At 37.7% G+C, this 22303-nt stretch overlaps 1 protein-coding gene across 6 annotated transcripts in view; it reads right to left on the bottom strand.

Annotated features, from left to right (window-relative positions):
- NUBPL (NUBP iron-sulfur cluster assembly factor, mitochondrial) overlaps positions 1–22303 on the bottom strand; it is a 159222-nt gene that overhangs the window by 68820 nt on the left and 68099 nt on the right. For 4 of the 6 annotated variants that reach the window (XR_008733128.1, XM_055715913.1, XM_055715917.1 and 1 more), the window contains exons 9-10: positions 18621–18741; positions 14666–14748 (exon numbers count right to left, since the gene is read on the bottom strand). Coding sequence is in view for 5 of the 6 variants with exons in the window: in XM_055715913.1 (XP_055571888.1) it covers positions 14666–14748; positions 18621–18741 (204 nt within the window). In the remaining variant the exon portion in view is untranslated. Of the gene's footprint in view, positions 1–4085; positions 5027–14665; positions 14749–18620; positions 18742–22303 lie in introns of those variants that run through there. The other 2 variants (XM_055715914.1, XM_055715918.1) reach the window with 2 other exon arrangements.

Here is a 22303-nt window from a genome sequence, read left to right as displayed (position 1 = left end):
TAGGTGCGTAAGGAATGACAAGCAGCAGTGCCTGTCCTCTTGCTGGAAAAAAAAAAAGATAATGCAAAAGATAATGAAAAAATACACACTTTTGAATATACCTTTTTTTTAGACTTTTTGAATATACCTTTTCTTTAGACTTAATATATTTGTAATGTAAAACAGAATGTGCAAAAAAAAAGATAAATCTTAAATTCATGCTGAAAACTACCTTTGGAATGATTTTATTCTTTTGCTGTGTTTTTTGTGGCTGATATACTGCTGCCTTGGCTGATATGCTGCCAAAATAAAATATAATTATCATTATAACTCCTGCCATTATAAGTCAATTCTGAAATTAAATCAGCAATTCAGATTGATCTGATTGTCAGGCGTCCTCCTTAAGCAGGAGCCTTCCCCCCTAACCATCTCTGCTAGGAAGCATTCCTGTGAAGCAAAATTGATGACAGCACTATAGGCCCAGGTGTGGCCAGGAGAAACTAAAATGACAAGTGGGCGTCAAAACCCAAAAGCAGAACCACAGAGCCTTTTCTCAAGACAGTAAGCAGCTACAATGCCAGACATCAGCCTAAGAATTGATCGTTTTATTCAGAGACTTCTTAGGTAAAATTCATCAGTAAGACTGGAAGCAAGGATCAAAGTCCAGCCCAAGCCAAAAATCAATTAGATATCATCAAGACTATGTTCCTTATTTCTTCCTCAAGCCACACAGCTTGATCAGAAGTAGTGATGAATACTCCTTGATGGTCCTTAGCAAAGACTAAGCCAGGTGGCTGAGGACCTCTCCTAAATTTAGGAGCTATGGATTTGAATCTTCTCAGCCAAGGGCAGGCATAGAACAAGCTTTTTGCACCTTGAGCAAGTACTGCAAACCCTGTAGAGAAGGAATCATGGAGATCCTATCCCCACCAGTGATACCTAGGACAACAAGTATTGCCTGTGACTTGGGTACGGACCTTGGTGATGCTCTGACAGAAGCTTTGCACATCTGGACTAAGTACTGAAATCCCCTTTTTATTGTTGCATAGCATCTTTGGTGCCTGAGCCTCTTGCAGCTCTTTAATCATTCACCTAAGCAACAGACAAGTTTTCCTTTCCTGTCGCTCTCCTGCTGTTACTCTCCAACATACATTCTTGCACCTGCAACCCCAATATTGTTATGGCAGGGTCTCTGGGAACCTGGAGACATTCCCACAGGCATAAGATTCACCCCTTCTTTACAGCCTTTTTCCCCCCACTTGATTGCAGCCTTTGGTTCATTAGGGGCCCCACTAATAGCCTGAACGAAGTTTACCAACAAACCAGTACACAGCACCTGCCTCAGGTCAAAGCCTGCTCTAACCACCATGAACTGCATCACAAGCAGGAAAAACCCAACAGGGAGTTCAAGTAGGTCCAGGTGAAAACCATATAGTTACCAAGGAAAAGACATTATGGGGGATTTACCTCCTGCATTGGATCTAAGCGAGTCTAACTAAAAACCTCTAATTCTGAACTTGCTTCAGATTTGTTAATATACTGAAGATGACCTGCTGCTGCCATTTTTTGTCTGCGTTAACGTGATTTCATCACCATGATCACCAATCAGAGCAAAAATGGGTTGCAGTTTAAACTCAAACTGAATCAGTAGAAGAAAATGAACAATTTGCGAACTACTTCTATAACTTCAAATAACAATTAAAATGTTTTTTGTTGTTGTGAGAAATTTTAACATGTGAACGATTGCACAAACAGCAGTCTTGAAGGCTAAACAGTTCACAATGGCCTAAACATAGCTCTAAATTTTTTACAGCAAAAGAGTTCACTGACACAAATTCTGTACCCTCTTTCAGGTTCACTTTCATCAAACCCAAAACTTCTAAAAGCCGGGAAACGCACTGTGTTAAGACAGAGCCCATACGCTCCTCACCCCAGAAAGCACAGCAATTATCTGCGAAGACAAGAACTGTGGTCACTACACAAAGGGCCATGTTGTGAAAGTGAAAATAACTGACAGTGATGCAAGGCGATCTTGGGAATTTTGCTCTTAATCGACGCAGGAGGGGACCTGGGACTGATATTCGCCTCTGTTCCCACTCCTGCCTGCTCGGACCTGTGCCTCCCCAGCTTTCCTCTTTCTTTCTCTTCCTCTGTGGGATTTTACAGTGTGTTAACTGCAGCTTACAGTGCTGCACACTCCAACAATTCTGTGCTGGTAACCCACGACGACGATAATTTTGCAGGAAGTCTCCATTGCTCCGGAGCAAAGACCATCTACCCGTGCAGCTCAGGAAAGCCAGGTCCTATTGTTGGGATTAGCATTTTTAGGGGGAAAACCCCCACGTACTAGTACACTAGGAAATATCACAGAGATGAAAGTAAAATATTGGGAGTTGAAAAAAGCAAACACCACTGTGTATCAAGTCAGTAATCTATATTTATAAACGATGGTTAAATGCCACTCTCCTGCTCAACCTCCGACTGCTTCAACCACCAAGACTCCCAATCCAATAACGTGTATCAGTGATTTTATGAAATATGATTTCAAATCTAGCATGTTGACTAGAATTCATTAATATGTATTTAACAGTGTACTGCATAGTACAAAAATAGGAGTATGTGTTTCTATACCATTAAGCAGCATTAACATTGTGTCAATGCCCTTCATTGCCTTTGCAGGAGAAGGGCTGGGAAACATACTTTTTCAGTCACGAGAATGAGGAAAGTAAAGAGAGTACGTTCTCATTTTAAGTTTGGTTTACCATTGCTATCCTTTAAATGCAGAAATGTCCTACCTACTCTGTACATTTATTTTTTATTTAAAAAAAAAAATGCCTGACAACTTTAAATTAATAAATCAGGTTTCACCTACTACACTGTGCAATCCTTCCACAAAAATATGAATTAAATATGAATTTTCAGGTTGGCTTAGAAACTATATTTCATCATTATAACCAGTTTCTTGATAAAGGCATTCAAAATAGTTCTGCAGGTGAAAAATTCAACAGAGCAAAACCACAGTACTTAATTAAAAGGAGAAAAATGTAAAAAGGAGTAAAAATACAAGGACATTTGAAAGCCAATTTCATCCCTCAACTAACCCAAGAAATAATGAGAAAGAAAGGGAAAACAAACAACCATGTATCTGTATACTGATTATTCACCCAGTCTCAACACGAACTGGGTGTCAGAGACTTAAACTTTTTAACAGAACAAAAAAAAAACCCACCCAAACCATAGTACAAAAAGTATCAAGTCTTTTGCTAAAGAAAGCCAGAAATCCCGGGTTTTCCACTGAAATTTGTGATTGTACTATGCCAAAACACCCACAGGATTACTTACAGACATACATATCAACAATTACAATAGGTAAAGCAGAAGTGAATAAATAATATGTGTAAGAATAATACTCAATTACAAAACACGGTTATCAATAAAATATGAAAGGGCAGAACACTAAGCCAGCTTTAGTTTTTGTAAAATATATTAGACAACTGAAAGGAAGTGAATATTTGTGTCAATTCTACAGGCTTGGGATAATACGCTACTGAAAAAGCCAAACACTGCTGTCTCATGGGGGAGGGTGCTGGTAAGGAGGTTCGAAGACTGACCTGAAGAAAAACAAAAAATTCAACACTTTTTGGTTTATATAATCTACATGTTTACAAAATCACCTAGGCTTGAAATTCAGCCCATAATTTCTGTCTAGCTTTCCCGTGTAAATTCTGCATGCATATACTTAAATATTCTTAATGTAAACGTATACCAAATTTTTATGTTGTATCACTTCAATAAGAAAAAACAACTACATTCAAAATTATGAATAATTATTTGGACTACAGGGAAGATCTTGGACCCACAGAGGTCAACAGCAGAACTCCCTAGTATGAGCAAATTACCAGTATGGTATGGTTAAGATATATGTTTAAGATACCCATACTTGATTTACTTGTGTAAATGAAAAAGCCTAAATGTCAACTCAAACACCTAATTGTAAAGGTAAACTCATTCCCTGAAGGCATATTCTTCCACTTCCACACACCAACACAAAAACAAAGACTGCGAAAATATAAGGCCATAAAAAAACACACCAGAAGGTCACACAGTTTGAAGACCAAATTTTGCTTTACTTCAAAAATATATCTTTATATTAAAATTCCAAGTTGCTATATTGCAATAGGAGTACGTAATCATAAATTTAATTTATCTTGATCATTTGCATCCCCCAGCAAACTGAGCTCAGGCACAACATCTGGTTTTCAGTGAAGACCTTGGTTACCTAGTCTTCTGTCTGGGTCCATTATAATGCAAAGCAGTCAAGGAATCAGCCTCACAGTCATGTAATCCATTCTCCACTAAACCGTGAATTGCTTCGTGATCGAACATTATCCAATAAATAATGAATGAATCTGCTCATGATCCATCACAAGAAATCTTCAGAGTATATGTGGAATTTTTAAAATTTTCTTCTAAGATGAACACACAAAAGTATTGCAGTTACGTAACTGAATTTGATTCTTAAAATGTTGCAGAACTTAAGGTCAGCTTGCTAGTTAACCAAGTGAAAAGCTGAATGAAAAGTGACACAAATCAGAGTACTGTAAATGTCATTTTTTTAAAGCAAGACTTATACCTTGGCATCCCTCTCATCATTCTGCTTGTCTGGAGTGGCTGGTTTTCATTCCTGACCTTAAAACAGGGCACATGTGAAAAAACACACTTCACCCCTTCTTGCTTGATGACATTACAACCCAGCAGTTAAATATTGTCTATCACCTTTTGCATACTTCAATCCATTTGGACATGGCCAAACAATGATTTGAAAAACAGTGACTACAACAATCTTAATTTAACCTCTAACAAATTAACTCCTAAAGAAGTTCTTAGAACTAAAATATGGCATCAACAAAATTAGGTAGCGGGACTCTTCTGCATTGGTTGCACCAAAAGATCACTTTTTTCGTAAGTTTCAGAGATAAACACTTCAAGCAGGAGGTACTGGCAGTCGTCTTACTATTTCCATAGCTATCTTTAGATAGGCTTTAGCCTGTGAAAACAGAAACATATATTTAGCACCTTCATTTTCTATAAAAAGGAATATTTTACATCTCATTAGGTATCTGTTCTTTCACACACCTTAAAAGAAATATTAAAACATTCCAATAAATGGGTTCATTTAGACAGTTTTGTGTTCAGGAAAAATGATGCATTAACACATAAAGTACAAGCATTATTTAAGAATTGGGGGTGAGGGTGGTGTAAAATTTAACTTCGGTATTATTCTGAGAACGGAACTTGTCTGAACAATTCATCTTTAACAGCAAAACAGAATCAATATTCTTCTGGAGGATAAGTGTTGAGAAGGAAGGAGACACTTTAGTCCCACAGGTACTATTAATTATAAACTTCTCTCACCCTGAAGACTGAGATGCACCATGCACAGGACTGACATTAAGAATCAGAAAAAATACCCGACATTAAAAAAAGCATTTTTTGGAGATAATTAATCCATGATGCACTAGACTACACTACAGAATTTCCTATACACACATCAGAAATTGAAGTATTTTGAAAAAAAGACATCTTTCCAAAACACTGAAGTGGGTATTGGAAAGAAGTAAATCCACAGCACTAGAACCCATACAGCAAAATCTCCCTCACACCAACCTGCAGCATCTGGTCAGATAGGCTGGAGGGCAAAAGAGCACAGAACTGTAAGACTATCAGGAGTGACCCAAATAAGCATACTACTTTTAACATCTCTAAAAACATCACACAGCTAGGATCGTGATCAGCCTAACATCAACTATTCATAAATTTAATGTCAAGTGACATGTATAAAAATCACTGCCTGAAGTCCAACACAGAACAAACCATAACATGAAGTAATTACTGTACTTGACTCAAAAACTTGTAGCCAAAGTGGAACATGCCTTTTCGGAAGTTCTCCAATCTCGATATAAAGATTTTCAACTAAAAGAGTGCCTTTCTGTCTGTATACATATATATCTTGTACGTCGTTCCAGACGTTGATTTCTTCCACTGTTAAAAATGTACACCTTCTCCGTCATCTGAACTTGTCATTCTTCAGTTTCGAGCTGGTGTCTCATGTTGGATTTGTCTAGTACAACAGAAAACTCTCCTGCTATTCAGCTTGCTTCTACTCCGTTAAGATTGTAAGCAAGCTACTTCTTCATCTTCCCCAGCAAGCTGCACGTGGGCCCCACACTGACAACCTTCCCTGTTTTACTACAAGAAATCACCACGATATTCCCTACCGCACTGATCTCTCCTGCCTCCTGCAGCACTTAGAAGCCTCTAACCTTGAGCTGGACCTTGTATCCCCGATGTGCCTTTAAAATAGCAGACAAGTGCCTGAGGCCAGAGCTTGAGGGGCAGGAAGAGACAGTCTGTCTCTCACCTGGGACACTAGCACCAACTGTCACTGGTCTGAACCAGGTGGCAGCCTTTTGCAGGGCCAGGCACCCCTAACATGCCTCTTCTCTTCTAGGGTTTGCTCCTGCCTGTACGGTTCTGTTCTCTGGCACTCCTAGCCCCAGCAACTCACAGTCTCAGTGCTCACAAGACCTTAAAACTAAAGTCATGTAATTTTCTGAGTTTTTAACAAACACAGACACCAAGCTAGAATGTGTTTCAATGAATCAATTAACAAACTACATGGAAAGTCTAACCCCTTGTAGATACTGCCCAGGCAGGCTGTTCCTGCTCCGGAGTTGAGCAAATTGTACACAGAATTATAAATACACCATAGAAATTGTTCCTGCAGGTGCAAAAAGTTAACGTAGGACAGTGGTTTTTTACATAGTTAAGATAGGAGATGTTCTGCACATAAATCAAGGTATCAGCAGCGATGGATCATCCATACGCTGCAGTAGTCATACTGGACCATGGACTACCTCCACTGTTAAAACTGAGCTAAACAGCAGTTCAGGAAAACTTATTTCATCCAGCCAAAGACACCAGTGGCAAGAGTCCCTGGAACACTGACTTCCATAACCATCCAGATAGCAACCAGATATCCTGCTTGGGAGACTGGATGACTTGTGTAAGTGTCACCCTATGTCAAGATCCCAATACACTAGGTTTTTTCCCCATCGAAACACTGCTAATGAGTATCTGGGCGACAATTCCACAATGCACACTGACTCTCATTTGCCAGGTAGCTGATCTGTCACTTTAACAGGAGGTTCCTGGTTCAACTCTTTGTAGCCAGCACACTGGTATCACCTAGCCCTAGCGTTATCACCAACTGGTCATGCTTGCTAAGCACCCTGGGGTTTTGTGTTTTCCCAGACCACTACTTTATATGCTGAACAGACCAGTATCTCCTGCATGTCCTTACAGAACTCTACCAGTAACTGGTTCTTGACAAAATCAACTCTTTCAAGCCTTAGTTTCCTATTTTTGAACAAATCGTTCAGCTGTGAGCGAGGACCTGTCTATCAATCAACATATGTGACAGGTCTAAACGGAATCTCAGGGACTGTCAACACGCCTTTCATTACGTAAACACAATCCCACACGTACTGAATGCCTTCTTCTACTTATGATCTTTTCAGTGTGGCATCTTCAGACAGCACAGCTCAGTTCACTGGTTTACTCCATCACTGCTCATCAAAAGATGAGTTGCAACTGAAAATGGAGAGGGTTTTATTTATTTCCTTTTTGGGTGGAAAGACAGAGGAGAAAATGTAAAGGATGACTTCTTACTCATCACTCAGAACAGTTTTCATTTTAATAGGATAAAAGTGAACTTTACAGATCAGTTTTTCCCTTTATGGTTTGGAAGCTGTAAAGGAATGGTTTATAGGCTGTCTTTCTGAAAGCATTTTTTTGCAGATGGACAGCTTCCTATTTAACAGTAATACATCAGTTAGCTGGAAGCCAAACAGTCTCCCTGCTTTGAGAGGATGAAGGAGAAGCGCACAGCAAGACAGAATGCCCTAAAAAACACAACAGACTTGTTCAATACAAACGCTGCCTAGATGGGGTCAGAGAGCAGCACTGGGGAGGGCAGAAGCAGAAGTGTAAGGTGACGATGTTCAGAGTCAGAAGAGCTGGATAACAGCCACATGAGAGACTGTTCACCTCTCAAACAACGATACAAACACTGCCAGAAGAGCGCAGCATTCTTTAAGTCGCAAACCTCCTCAGGACTGAAAGGGCACTGTAGATGAGGTGACTAATGACAGCATAGATCATGGAGTAGGAAATGGAGAACTTGTAATGAAGTTCATCAGCAAAAGGACTGCAACGTCCTACTTAGTCTAAACAATCAGAACATCCCGATTCATTACTCTTTGGGATAATAGACATGGGGTAGTTTTAAACCACAAGCATTTTTATTAGTTCACCTAATTAAGCCCTATGGTAATCCTAGAGAAACGTGAGCCTTTCAGTTACGGCATTTCTTTGCCCCTAAAAATCTCACCCATGAGGGACGTATGCATCACTGCTAAGATTACTGCCAACTGACCGTACAGCTCACAGCTGCCTGCCCTGCTCTCATGGACTGGCGCAACCTGCTAGTTTGCCTTTCACTGAAGTACAGATCTCGGCCTGCAAACAGCTCACTATAGTGGCTTATGGTGTCCAGGGTAATGGCCACAAAAATACAGAATACAATTTACCCATCAGGAAAGTCAAAATAGTAGTAGCTGATACCACATTTGCCTTCACCCCAACCACTGCACACACACATCATCGGCAACTCAGAAAAAGCATACCGATCCCATCACTTACTTGCAGGCCAAGTACACCATAGAGTGCAAATCCCGGTACTGACATGGTTTCTAACTTGTATTTGTGATTAAAAGACTCCAAAACTATTAAGATATTTTATCCAGCCCAGCAATCCAAGGGAGAATCTATGCAAGTCCTGACTGTCTGGAATATTGAATGCTGTGGATGCTACCATACCTATAAAGAAGGATAAGGTATTTAAATCTGCTTAACTGAACTTAGGGGTTTATACTTTATTCATTGCTAAAGGAAACTATCAACCATGAGCAACTAATCAAATAGTGACTACAACAAGGACAAATACTAGACTCTGCTACCATCTGCATGAAAATGATGACAGGTGATGGCTTTTGCTCTTATTAACACTCTTCTTTGCTCAACCACAGTCCATTTTCCAGTTCAATCAGACATTTTAAAATAGCTTTAGCTTCCATGGAAATTCCTTGTTTGACATGATTCCAGCCTTCAGTGCATGACTGAAGCTGCCCTTTGGTGTCTCTATTTTACTGTGGTCAACTCAGAAGGCACTAGAAGCATGATGACAAACATAGCTTTATCTAAATTAGAAGCTCATTTAAAAGCTTCATGTCACACAGAGAAATTTTTGGTTGCTGCAGGCCCAGGAGCCTTTCCCACTCTGTCCTCCTCTGGCCAGCTCTACCGTAAGAATCTTCTTTGCACGTACTGGCAACTCCTGCCAAGCTGCAGTGAAGTCTCAGCCCAGAAAGGGGACATAATGAGACGATAAAAGTCAGTCCATAAATTACAACATGAAGTGGAGGAGATGGGTAAGTAAATTGGATGCTTTCGGAATCTAATACCTCCAAAAAAATCCTCTGTGCTCATGGGAAATTTCCTCTTAATCCTATATATCAGCAGTTGCAACAGCCAAGCCATCCTCTGAGGGAGCCTCAGCTGGGAAACACTGCTAGCCCCAAGGTGCCATTACGCATGTACATCACGCAGGTGCCATTATATACATCAAAAAGCACAACCTGCCCAGAAAACATGGTTAAGTAGAACAGCGCAATTCAAATGCAATATAGTAACATCCCTCAAACGGACTATCCTACCACTCAGCATTTTCTTCAGCAGTGAAGCACAAATGAGGGTCTGATGACGCACTGTACGATCTACACCCTGAATGAAGGATTCAAACCTACACATACCAAATGCTACTGTGACCATTCAAAGTAAGCCTTGATGATAAGGCGTATTATAAACCACACCATGCAGCGTTCTTCAGGGTTTGCTTTTTTTAAAAAAAACTATCACACCCTGAAGAGACCACTCTTCAAATTGCAATTATTTCAGGACACCTAAACAACAGCAAATATTATTTGCTGCCACTACCTCAATTTTTCTCCAATTATTTCTTGCAAGCTTTAAAAGGTCGTACATTTTTACCCTACTCACGTTATCACCCTTCCATCGAGTTCTACAAAAAAAGTCTTTCTGAATACAAATTCCACTTGTCTCTTTGGATAATATACAGTAAGGTCTGTAACATTTCTAATTTTCAATTGAAAAGTTACTTTTAACCAGACGTACTTTCCTCCGTTATGTCAGACGGCTGATGCCTTGTGCCCTTGCTTTGCACCTGACTGGGCTTCTTCTCTTCCCTTATAGATCTGCTTGCAATTTACTGAGCTCAAAATCCTTCACCAACATCTATGAGTATATGAAATCTGCAAGGCTGAATACATTCCACATTGTTAACCGTGAACTAGACAGTAACAGAACCTCCCCTAAGAAGCATGTGGAGTTTGTATCATACACTGGTCTTTATCACAAGCTAGACAGGATTACATTAAGCATGTTTTCCAGCCACAGGTCCTGGTTTCCTTGCTCCAAGTCTGGCTCTTCTCCTACCCAAGTCATAAATTCCTCACCACACTTCATGTAAGCCTGTGCATACCTGCAAAACTCTGTGCGATATGGGGATCCAACACTCTAAGCTATATATGATTCACTGGGTTTGCTCTTTTTCACCTTCCCCTGCTTTCCCAATATACAACACTTGATTTTTATGTTACAAGAGGGTGAACTCAAAGTATTTTTCCTTAATAGATGCCAAATGTTTTCCATAACAATATGCGGCAAGAAAACACTAAGGAACTAAACTAACTGTTATATGTTTCCTGGAATTTGTTGGGGTTTTTTTCCAGAAGTAGTCACCCTCCATACTTTCTGCCATGAGGGCTCGCTACCACTGTAATAATGGAGAAGGGGAAGAACACGAAATCTAAACTTCATTCTTCCATGACTTCTCTGCTGTCTTCAATATACTATCCCTGCTGAACCTCAGAGGTGTATCATCTCTCCTCCACAATTTTTTTTTTTTTTTAATCACCTCACTCCCAGGACAAGAAGATGAGGCACACCTACTACTTGCCTTGGCCTCCAGCATGTCTCCTCCCTGAAATGTCTATCCCAACAAGACTCCCTAGCTTCTAGAAGATGAATGGACACACTGGTACAGCAAATGTATTTTGTACTTGATTAAGCAGCTTCTTTGATCTTGAGACAGATGGGAGTCCAGTGCTCAATGGTCACAGCCAGCATGTCTGTTCTAGCAAGGTATTAACAAATCCACTGTGCCATCAAGTCTGTAAAAAACCCGAAGTTTCTAGAAGGAAGTCCTCCCAAGATAACCAACTGTCCCGTATCTCTCTGGGTTTTGTGCTCACAGATGGAAGAGTCTTTGGAACCCCTACTTGTCTCTTCCGCCAGTGCCGACAGAGAGTTCACTGGGCATTTAAGGAACTTATTTGGTGGAAGAATGACTCCACTGCAATTAATCATGTTCTGTATTACTTGCTGTGTTTCTAGCCCTCTTTTCTGCAAGTTCCAGGATGCCTTTTTCAAACACTTGATTTGCTGTTGGTTCCTTCTCATGAGGTTTCCCTGCCTCTGAGCATGATCAATTCCACCTGGTTTCAGTGATCCCTCATTTGTTTTCCCTTATTTGATCTCCTCCCCTACCGTTTTCTCCATTCCACAATTTTAGCAGTGTTCCTGATTTTCCTTTACTAGGTTTTGCTGTCTAGAGACTCTCTCATGTGTTTGGGTGAGCAAAAAAAATGCAGCCCTAGTCAGCCAATCCACCTCCACAGCTTGATGGAGGAGGAAAATGCTCCCAAGACTCCCAGTTATCTTTAGAAGGGTCTGGTAAATCCTCATTGTTGATTAAACCAAGAAACGATTAGCTTCTTGTAGAGGACCTCAGATCACTCCCAATTGCTGCAATGTGTCTGCCCTCTTTCTGTTAGACTAGCCCCTGCCATTCAGGCTAACACGTGAGTACAGCAATATTCCATTTCTACAGCACATAACAAAGTTTTTTCATTGAAGAGTGTTAAGAAAAAGCCACAACTTAAAACAACTAATCTGACAGAAACACTAACATAGACAATGTTATACCAAGAGCAAAATCATTTTACCAGCACCGTTTATTTCTCCTTGGGGACTGTCTCAAGCTTCACCAGAAGAGACCTCCAGCCATTAAACCATCGCATCCTTTCACTATATAGTCAGCCCTTTCCATAAGCACACAAGTCTTACGTAATCTGTGTCTGCCCTGAGGAAGAACTTTTTGAGTTAACACATGCATAATTCTATAAGTAATTTTCTTTTTTATGGAAGTGTTGTTTTACTTCTTAGTTCTCTGATGGTTGTGAAAAGGAAACTTCTTTTCCACCAATTACATTAAGTATTAAAATAATGAATTTAGACAAGTTTGCTTACATACTTTTAAAATTCTAGTGTAGAGTGAGCACTATGCTCTTATATAGCAGAAAGGCAAGCTGAACCACACAGCAGGTGTATAAGCAAAAAAAGTATTAGCTAACACATTTCAGAAAGACCCTTTAATCTTGACAGAGCTTAGGTGTGACAGCATGCTGGGTTTCTGAGAAGTCAATCACCATCCTTATCCCCCACTGTCTGAATCTGCTAGGTATTATTTCAGTTCTGTGATTCTGTATTTGATTTAAGTGTGTTCTAACAAAAACAGCATAGAATTTCGTATAAAAACACCCCTGTAAATTTAAGGGACAAGAGCAGAGATAATTTCAGCAGCTCCGAGCACCTTGTTCTCTATCTGAAAAATTGTGATTGTTCATGCATGAATAACCGTAATGTTAGTTTGAGAAACACGGTGATGGGTGTCTTGTATTAAAGATCAGAATCTGACCTTCTGTGACCTCTCCCCACCATCAGTTATGTGCCAAGAATTTAATTTTTCTTTTAAAATACAAGAGAACAACAATAATTTTCTCTGTCTTTAAAATGAGAAGCAAAGCAGGGATATAAAGGGAAATTATTTTTCATTCTGTAGAGGTTAGTGACATCTGAAAAAACCCTCTTTCTCTGAGGACAATTATTATCTCACAGACACAATGGCAAAGAATATTAAGAGTTTTCCCCAGAGTCACACACATTTGTCAATCTTTATTCCACTTCATATTTAACTTAATTGCCACAAATGGTGCTTATAAACCCTCCTTTCGTTACCAAGAACATAGTCCAAGGAGGAACAGATGGCAACACAACAGACTTTCTTGTCTTTTCTGATTTTCACAATGCTATCCCACATGTCTGAATTTTTAGATTGATAGCCCTGCAGGCTAGACTCTTGGTTATTATAGATTTCAGATACTGTGAGCCTTCCATCTTAGTTTGCTTAGCTGTTTTGCTTCAACTTTGACCTAATCCATGCATCTATTCAAACCTTCGCACTGCTGATCAAACTTCCCAGACAGAAACTACCGTATAGTTTATAACGATTCCTTTTCACAAGAATTCGGACTCAAGATCACTACATTATTCCACAGAGGATCAGCACAGGCCTTGCCCAAGCCTAACAAAAATATTGTGTTCAATTAGAAATCAACATGCCATAGAGCTGCTGCTTCTCTTTCAAAACAAAATTATGTATTACAATTTTAAGACTATCACTATTCCTCTGGAATCCTGATCGGTATGTTAATAACACTGGATTACGCGTTAATCCCTGCCCTTTATTTTTTCTTTTAAAAGAGTGGGAAGGACAAAAAGTATTTCAGTACATGCCTAGCAATCACGGTATTACTGATATTAGAAAGTACCATAGGTAGATTCTACCTTATCTCTAATTGATTCTACCATCTATTATCAGCATTAGTCACTGTTATTTTTACAGGAACATTTAAACACCAGTCAAGTGAGGCTGCATCATGCCATATACTGCACAAACACAATGTGGCAGACAACACCCTGCCCTACAGAGCCCAGCAGATAAACACCAGCAGAGGAGAAAGAAAATACTAGCTAGGAAAATCTTACTCTATCAGAGTTAATGAAGTTTTATATATGCAACTGCTTTTCTTTAGACTTGCATATTTGACTTCCATCACCTCAACAACTCACATTTTCCTTTGGCAATAAAACGTTACAACAAATGCACTGAAAAATCCATTTCCTCTTGTGTGTAAATTGCTCCACTTCCTGCTGAAAACAACCCAGGTACTGACAATACACAGATTTTGTTCCAAACATCTTTGGATAGGACCCTTTGACAGTATCCAGGCTCAACTATCAAAGGCTCAACTGACAGTTTTAGAGGACCTACATTTGCTGCAGTATCTCACGAGGCTTGACACTGACCTTCCTCTTCTTGGCATGCCAGAACCTGGATCAAATCTTCGCTATTTTGAATGATTCAGACTAATTAAACAATAACAAACCCACAGAAGCAGAAGGGATGACCAGCATTCCAAAATGGAAGGCCTGAGTTACTTGATGATACTATCCTCTTTTACTTTATTTCCCTAAGTTACACTCAGATACACATTTCTTTTCAAACAGCAGTAATAAGCAACACTCTCCAATCACTTTTGGAAGAGGGCTTTTGGTTGTTTTAAGTGCAGTGCACCAAACTTACGGCATCGCTTTGAGGCTGTGAGATCACAACAGGCTGTCCTAAATCGCATGTCTCCCGTATATTAACATGCAGTGGAATGTCTCCTGTATCAAAAATACCAAGATACACATACGTGAAGACCTCGTATTTCTTAAATGTTTCATTAAAACAGCCCTAAAGCAACTTGGAATCACATTCCAGTTTGGTATATTCTTTGAATTACTTAATTTCAAAAAATAATCTTTTAAAATGAAAATTGGCTGCAGTACAGTTTCTGTACATCCATAATGATTAATGCCAAACATATTCTGGATGTTTCATTCTCTGAAAAGGAAGGGCTATGCTTTGTAGTCATTTATTAGAGAAGGCAGTTTGCCTTCTTTTGCCTCAAATACACAGGAAAACACAGGCTGAGATACAAATTATTTTGCGTACATTAAAAAAATTGCTTGAGTGTTAGGCAAATGCTCATAATGCAACTTACTGTTCAGCCTACGTCCTCATTGTATGTTCTTTTCAGTGCTGTTTTAAGATTCTAATCACTGTTCAAAGACTTCTTTGAATACTTAATTTCCAAATAATAGCATTTGTTATTGTCCTTATTAGGCCTTGGATCCAATTAAAAGGTAGACAACTATTCAGTTCATTTTTTCTATCCAATAGAAGTCTTCTTTATATTCTGCTTTTATAACAAGCAGGGAACTGTGAGAGGAAAGCCACACTCTAAAGGAGAATTAGTTAGCAGCCCCATTCCATTCTGAAACATACTTTCTGAAACACACTTTTTTCAGCACTGAAGAAAAAAAAGCTCCCATGTTCAGTTCATTGCTACACAGATAATTATGAAGGGGACTGAAGACCAATTTTCTTTTACAGCTACATTTTACATCATGGATGGATGTAGACAGAACAGCCTACCCTTAGTTCAATCTTGACTGGTCTCAGGAATTGTATCACTTTAATTCATACACTTTAGCAACATATTTTTTTTTAAAACACAGACCGAGGCCAGTGTAAATTACTGAAGTTCAATGTAGTCAGAAAAATAAATGTTAAAAAAAATCATATGAAAACGGACACAGATTAAGGGATAAAAAACAAAATCAAAACCAAGCAGGAATATAAACGAAAAAAATCAAAACACAAAAGCTGCGGCTCCATGATTAGTGAGCTGAATCTTCAAAGCACTTAAATTTGTTATGATGATTACTGTCAATTTCCTTCAGATTTAGTAGTTTCTTTCTTCAGTCATGATTAAGTTTCTTTAAACACAGAAATCTGTTCATTTATTAAAAAAAAAATAACAAATGTTTAGGGGGTCCTTTGGAAGTTTTTTAACCTTAAATGTTCTTAATAGAGTAACAGTAACTTTGTATATCTCCCAGAAGTTAGTTCCTACCATTATGCAGAGACCAATCTTCACTTTTCGCCCAAGGATGTTTTGTTAATGAAAAAATACTTCTTCACTGTCAGCTTAATAACAATCTCTGAGAATTACAAAAAAACTGCCTACTACCAAATGGCAGCCCCTTTTTTTTTTTTCCTCATACTTACAAATAACATGCTAGTACTTGAGGAGCATAACAGCACTTGTATGAGCAAAAGTGCAAGTCAGAAGACAAAGCAAAATGCAATCAATTTTAAAAAAAATAATCAAAACTTTCTAAGTTAAGTAGAAGCACAAAGACAGCAAAAGCATCTGCACCACTGTTTGGGTGACAAGAGTTTGAGTGAAGAAGTTGTTTCAGCACTATTCTTCACTACAGAATGTGATGGCAGCTTGCCATCGTAAGTTTTTCTGATACTAACAATTATTGCTGACTGCAAAAAAAGGGTAAGTGCCAACAATAATTTGAATTTCTTGTAGGAAATAAAAACAAAAAGAATTCTAAAAATCTGAAAGCCATTGTTGCTGGTTCTATTAGCAGATACAGTTTAAAATGTTCCGAAGTGCAAAGGCCAGGATGGAGTGTTCAGAAATTATCTTATTCATTATTTGTATCAAAGGTATAGCTTTCTGGTCACAGTCACGGTCATCAAACTTCAAAAAAAAAAAAAAGTAAAATAGGGCAATTTCAGAGGCAGGGAGAGAAACAATCAGCAGCACAAAGCCTCTCTCACAAACTTTGGCACACTTTCCTTTAGGGAAGAATAAAAAGATGAAAAAAATCACAAATATATGAAATAATGAATTACACTCAAAGGTGTACTGTCAATTGCTAATTGTCTCCTGTCATAAAAAAAAAAAAGGAGGCATTTAGTAATATTAAAGGCAGCAGATTCTGACCAAATTAAAAAAAATACTTTTCTACCCTGCACATTGTTAGCTTGCAGAGTTTGTCAGATGTTACAATGTAAACTAAAACCTACTGAGGTTTCACAAGAGGACAAGGTCCTTAGTTGAACAAATTGAACAGTCACAAGTATTTCAAGATACAAGCAAAGTGAGTTTAGAAATACTAATATTAAATATATATATATATATGTATAAACAAATAACTTCGAGGCTTTTGGGCAGAATTCAAGTAACACTGGGATAAAACTTCCATTTGGATAAATAACATAAAATCTGTGAACAGTAGTTCTTATAATACCATATGGTGTTATATAATGGTCATCCCTGGAAGGAGGAGTATACTAATCAGATCAAGTACTGTAATTCTAAATTTAACCCTTGGGGCATTAATCTCATTCTGGTCTTTCACTGACAATTTGAAGGTAAATTTCACTCTTTTTATGTAACTTGTCCATCCCCCGCTAAACCAGTAAATCTCTCACATCACTCCTAATTAATACAATCACAATCAGTTCTGCCCTCTGAGGAAATAACAAAACCCATCTATAGGACCAACAGCATAGGCACATCATTTGTGCCTGTGTGTCTAAATGCATGTTTGATTCAACTGCTTGCAGACGATTTGCATCCATCCACATAACCCAGGGCTGCAGAAGTCCCCCTGGGCTCTGATCACAAATCATTATGTATTCAGAAAACTGAAAGCCCAAAAGCATGTCTTTAATTATGTGTTGCCTTGCTATCTTAAGTTTATGTCAGACCTTGATGTTTCTGTGTTGATCTTTCTAAGTGTGCTTCCTGGTTCTTTTTAATGAATTAGCTATGGAAAATCATTGAGATAATTATAGTAATACGTGGAAACACATCATTACCACATGCAATTATCCCATTTACTAACTTAATTATGTTGTGTTATATTCTGCAATTTTTTTTTACTGACAGCACAGGTTGAAATACACCTTTTTAAAATAGCAATGTATATTTTAAAGATCAATATATATATTGGCTTATAGGCATGCCAGATTGTTTAATTATGGCTTATTTTTGTTTTCAATAAAGATCAATTTTCTTTTGAAATAACACTTTGCAATTCGGTGTATTCTTTTAATCTCAACACTTAAATACAATCATTACAGTCTGTTTGCTCCTGCACAAGAGTCAATACATCTTCACATGGGCATAAACTCAACTGCTTTAAAGGATTGCATTTCAAACTACCGTATTTATTTCAAAATGTAACAACTTATTTGATTTAAATGAAATAAATTAGAAAACTTCTATTGACATTAATGGAAAGAGTTCAGGTCTGTTTTACAAGACCAAATGGAATTCTTGGTTTTTTGTAAAAAAATGTTGTATGATCAATAACATAATGAATTTCAGGTAATATAGTACATCAATATCAAAACAGTTCATGTTCTGCACTGTTTACAAACCAAAAGAGACTGAAGATGCATTTCAAGAATTTCGTATCCAGTCCACGTCTCATTTACAAGAATGATCCTGACAAGGAACAGAGCGTACAAAAACTGAGACATTCAACTACTTAAGTTATTAGTTATATCTGCATTCTGTAGTCTGCATATCTAGGATTATGCAGTTCCATACTTCAGTTAATGCTTCCCTCATGCACAGCATAAAATTTTTTATTCAAAAAATAAACCCACTTTATATTCTTACCTAAAATATCCAATCCAAGGGTTTTTGCTAGATCTCTTACACCATCAGCTCCAAAAATGTGTGTCTCATGCTTACATTTGGGACACTGGAAAACACTCATATTTTGAACCAGTCCTAAAACCTGTGAAAATCAAAGAACGGAATGTTCAAACCTGGGATTCAAGCATGGGTATTTCCATTATTCATCTCTGACAATAGAGGAGAGATTATCAACAAAGAATCAACAATGAGTACACATTTATAATGGGAAGTAGAACAATAGTATCAGATTCATTTGTTAATGCCGATACTAACTCTTAGTCATCGTCTCGCGTGCACTATCATTTGTGCATTCAAGTTTTTCACGTTTAGACCTCTCAAAGGTTAACAAACTTATCTGTAATAAAAAGCACCTCTTGTAGAGGCCCATAGAGAGAGAACTCACTCTGCCAGTATTTCACTTTCAAACTCTCAGTACTGGAAGAATTTTCATGTTGTGTTTTATAGCTTTGTAATTTGCAGTTTTATAAAAACATACCATTACAACAACTGACAGAATCAGATATCCTTTTAAGATAATTTAAAGATATATCTTAAGATATAAATTAACCTGCAGGAAAATGTTTTCAAAAAGAGTCAGATTTGTTTTTCTTCCGAAGAGCAGAAACACATTTTAAAGATCAAACCAAAAAAATAGTTACGTCAAACCAAGTGGCAAAAACCACAGCATAAAAATATAATACACATTAGGTACCTTTCTGTTGATGCCAGGTGTTGAACATCATCCTTGCAAAATATGTCAAATGAAAATTTGTCCTATCATGCACACATCATCTTTCACAATGTACCATAATGCTAATGATAGCATTGATCTCATTTTATTCACCTAGTAAACAAAACTGTTCACTGAGGCACAGCAGAATGTCTCAGAAGTGATGAAAACAGCATTCAACCACCACAGGGTAAAGTTTCTAACATCTGCTAATCAACAGAAGACCTGCTTTAAGAGGTTCAATATTACAACATCCCACTTGAAGATTTATATGTTATCTAGGTATGTCACACACACCATAGTCATCTTTTTAAAATATTAATATATATTTCAAGTACAAAAAGCTGTTATTAATTTTGTAGTATTTTTTACTTTTAAATATCCCTGAGCATTCTAGTTTTGTGCTTGAACTAGCTGGCCTAGCTATTAGAGCAGTAACAAATTCACTATGCTAATGAAGCCTATCTGAAAGAACATACCAGTGTTCAATGCAAACAAACAAATACTAATTAAATGACAGTGTATGTACAACTTTTGGCACCAAAATTTAAAAAAGCATGTTATTTACAGTATCTCCATAAAAATTTCCTTAGATATAACCTAAAAATAATCAAAAGATGATCATCTGGGTTTTTTTCTGTACCATTTACTTATGTAAAACTTCCAGAGGGTTTAAAGCAAGGAACATTCTAAGAAACAGTAACAAAACAGATTACCTACTTTCAATTTAAAATCATAAATTTTACCCATTTTCTGCTCTCTCCCAGGAACTGCCAGAGAAGCAAGAGGAACAAGTTTCTATTTACTGGCGCATAATTACAGGTAATTTTCTCATCTAGTTTTTAAACTAAGAGAGACATGAAATACTACATGTCCAAGGGTATGTTGTGCAAGGATGGTAAAAAAAGGGCTGTCTACAGCCACAGTCTTCTACCGATGTCCTCTGAGTAGGCATTCATCGTGTTCTCCTTTTTCTCTGGTGCTGTGAACTGGAGAACACTGGAAAGAGTATTATTTCACAAAAGAGTATTTTACCTAGGATACAGGGAAGCTATTTTCTGCAGCACAGGAAAAAAAAGAGAACGTGACATTTATACATTAACTGAATTAATTCATCTTCAGGTGTCTTGGGGTTTGAACCTTCTGTTCTCCTTATAGTCGTCATACATTTGATTCAGCAAATTCACAATCAAAGTTTTGTAGTCCACTATTGTTTTGTGAGAAGTTAAGAACTAGTACAGCTGTTTTGTTAATACTTTCATAAACTAGTAACTAAGTCCTTCTGCCAGTTAATGCAAATGCCGAGATACAGCTGTAGCCCCAATGCTGTATCAACTCTACACGTCTTATTCACTGTCCTTTTTTGTTTTCACTTCCACCAAATCTTACTAAAACTAAATGACACTTCAGAATTAAACAATCATTTTTATTTTTTCAGTGTTGTTCCTATCTGTCAGCCAATAAGTAATACATATATATCAATACATAAATTATTCTTCTGGAATATGAAGACTTTTTTTTAATATTAAGTTGCCAATTACAAACACACTACTTAATACAGATAGAATCTGTGCAAACATACACAACTTTAGTGCTGAAGTATATTTTTAACATGCATATTTCTGCAGATATATTTACAGAAGTAAGAGAGTTCACTATGACCTTCAGGGTTTAAATCTACAGACAAAATAATAGGTCTTGAGAATGAAGTCAGTAACAACTCTCATTTCCCAGCTCAAATACTAGATCTGGAACAGCTTCAGTTGTTACTCTTTCCACAAACTATCCTGTAAGCACGTGTGAATCCTATTCTAGTCCTTAGTGAGCTTCTCTCCCGTACATTCCTCTGCAAACTTGGCTCAGTAATGACATGAAAACCGGTGTGATGAGATGTACTGCAATACAGGAGCTAACCTCTGGTAGCAGAGGAGAGGAGAGTTATAATGCACAGAACTGAATTTCATTTAGTCAAATTGTTATTTTAAATAGTGAAGAGATATCTATCAAGAAGTAACAAGAAACTAAGAAACCTTTCATTATAAATTATCTGCACATCTACTGTTTCTGAATGTTTACATATTTCTTATGTGCAATTAACCTTTTGGTTACAAAACAAATCATGCTGAAATGCGAATAATACTACCTTCCAAGTTAAAGAAAATACAGTAAGAAAACAAAAGCCCTCTGTCTTTACACAAGGAGACAATTCCTTAGAAACCTACTTAAGTCATTCACTGTACTAAAGGACGGATGGCACTGAGGGGCAGCTCCAGCCTGATGGGGACTGAAGTGATCAGCGTTACAGTTATGCAGTCTGCCATCAACTTCCTATGTAAACACCCATTAGTCACTTGACATTTTAGTCTTTAAGTAAACATGCACAGTAATATTTCTGTCTTCCTACCTTTTGTCTTGTAACAAGCAATTTTTTTTACTCTAATGTCTGCTACAAATATGAAGCCATAATCTTGGCTAGGTACTCTGGACACTACAGAAATACCAGTAAATACACAGCTAAATAAACAATTTTAGTACATTTTAGAAGGAAATATATAGCTGAGTTTATATAAGCTGTTTTTTGAAACCTGTGAAATCCACAACATAACCTTCCAATTCAAGGGAACTACCAAAAAAGCTGCAGATTTAACTAAAAATCTTTTTCTTTCAGGGATATGATTGATAAGATAACTATACTGAACCGAACTCAATTTCAGCAGGTGAAAATAGGCAATTTTTTCCTAAATACTCAAAGTTATTAACTTATTTTTTTTTGTCACCTGCCCAGAGCAAGCCTCTGGAATGCATAAAAACGATGGCCAAACTCACGTAACGTGTGATAATCTTGAAACTTGTTGTGATAAGAGTCAGCATCACTTTGCAAACTCCTTCCTTACCAGCTGTGCTCCACTGCACGATAGCACTCCTAATGACT

The sequence above is a fragment of the Falco cherrug genome, chromosome 7, assembly GCF_023634085.1.
Source record: "Falco cherrug isolate bFalChe1 chromosome 7, bFalChe1.pri, whole genome shotgun sequence".
Lineage (NCBI taxonomy): Eukaryota > Metazoa > Chordata > Aves > Falconiformes > Falconidae > Falco > Falco cherrug.
The sequence above is the reverse complement of the archived record's forward strand: the minus strand, read 5'-3'. Positions and strand labels throughout refer to the sequence as shown.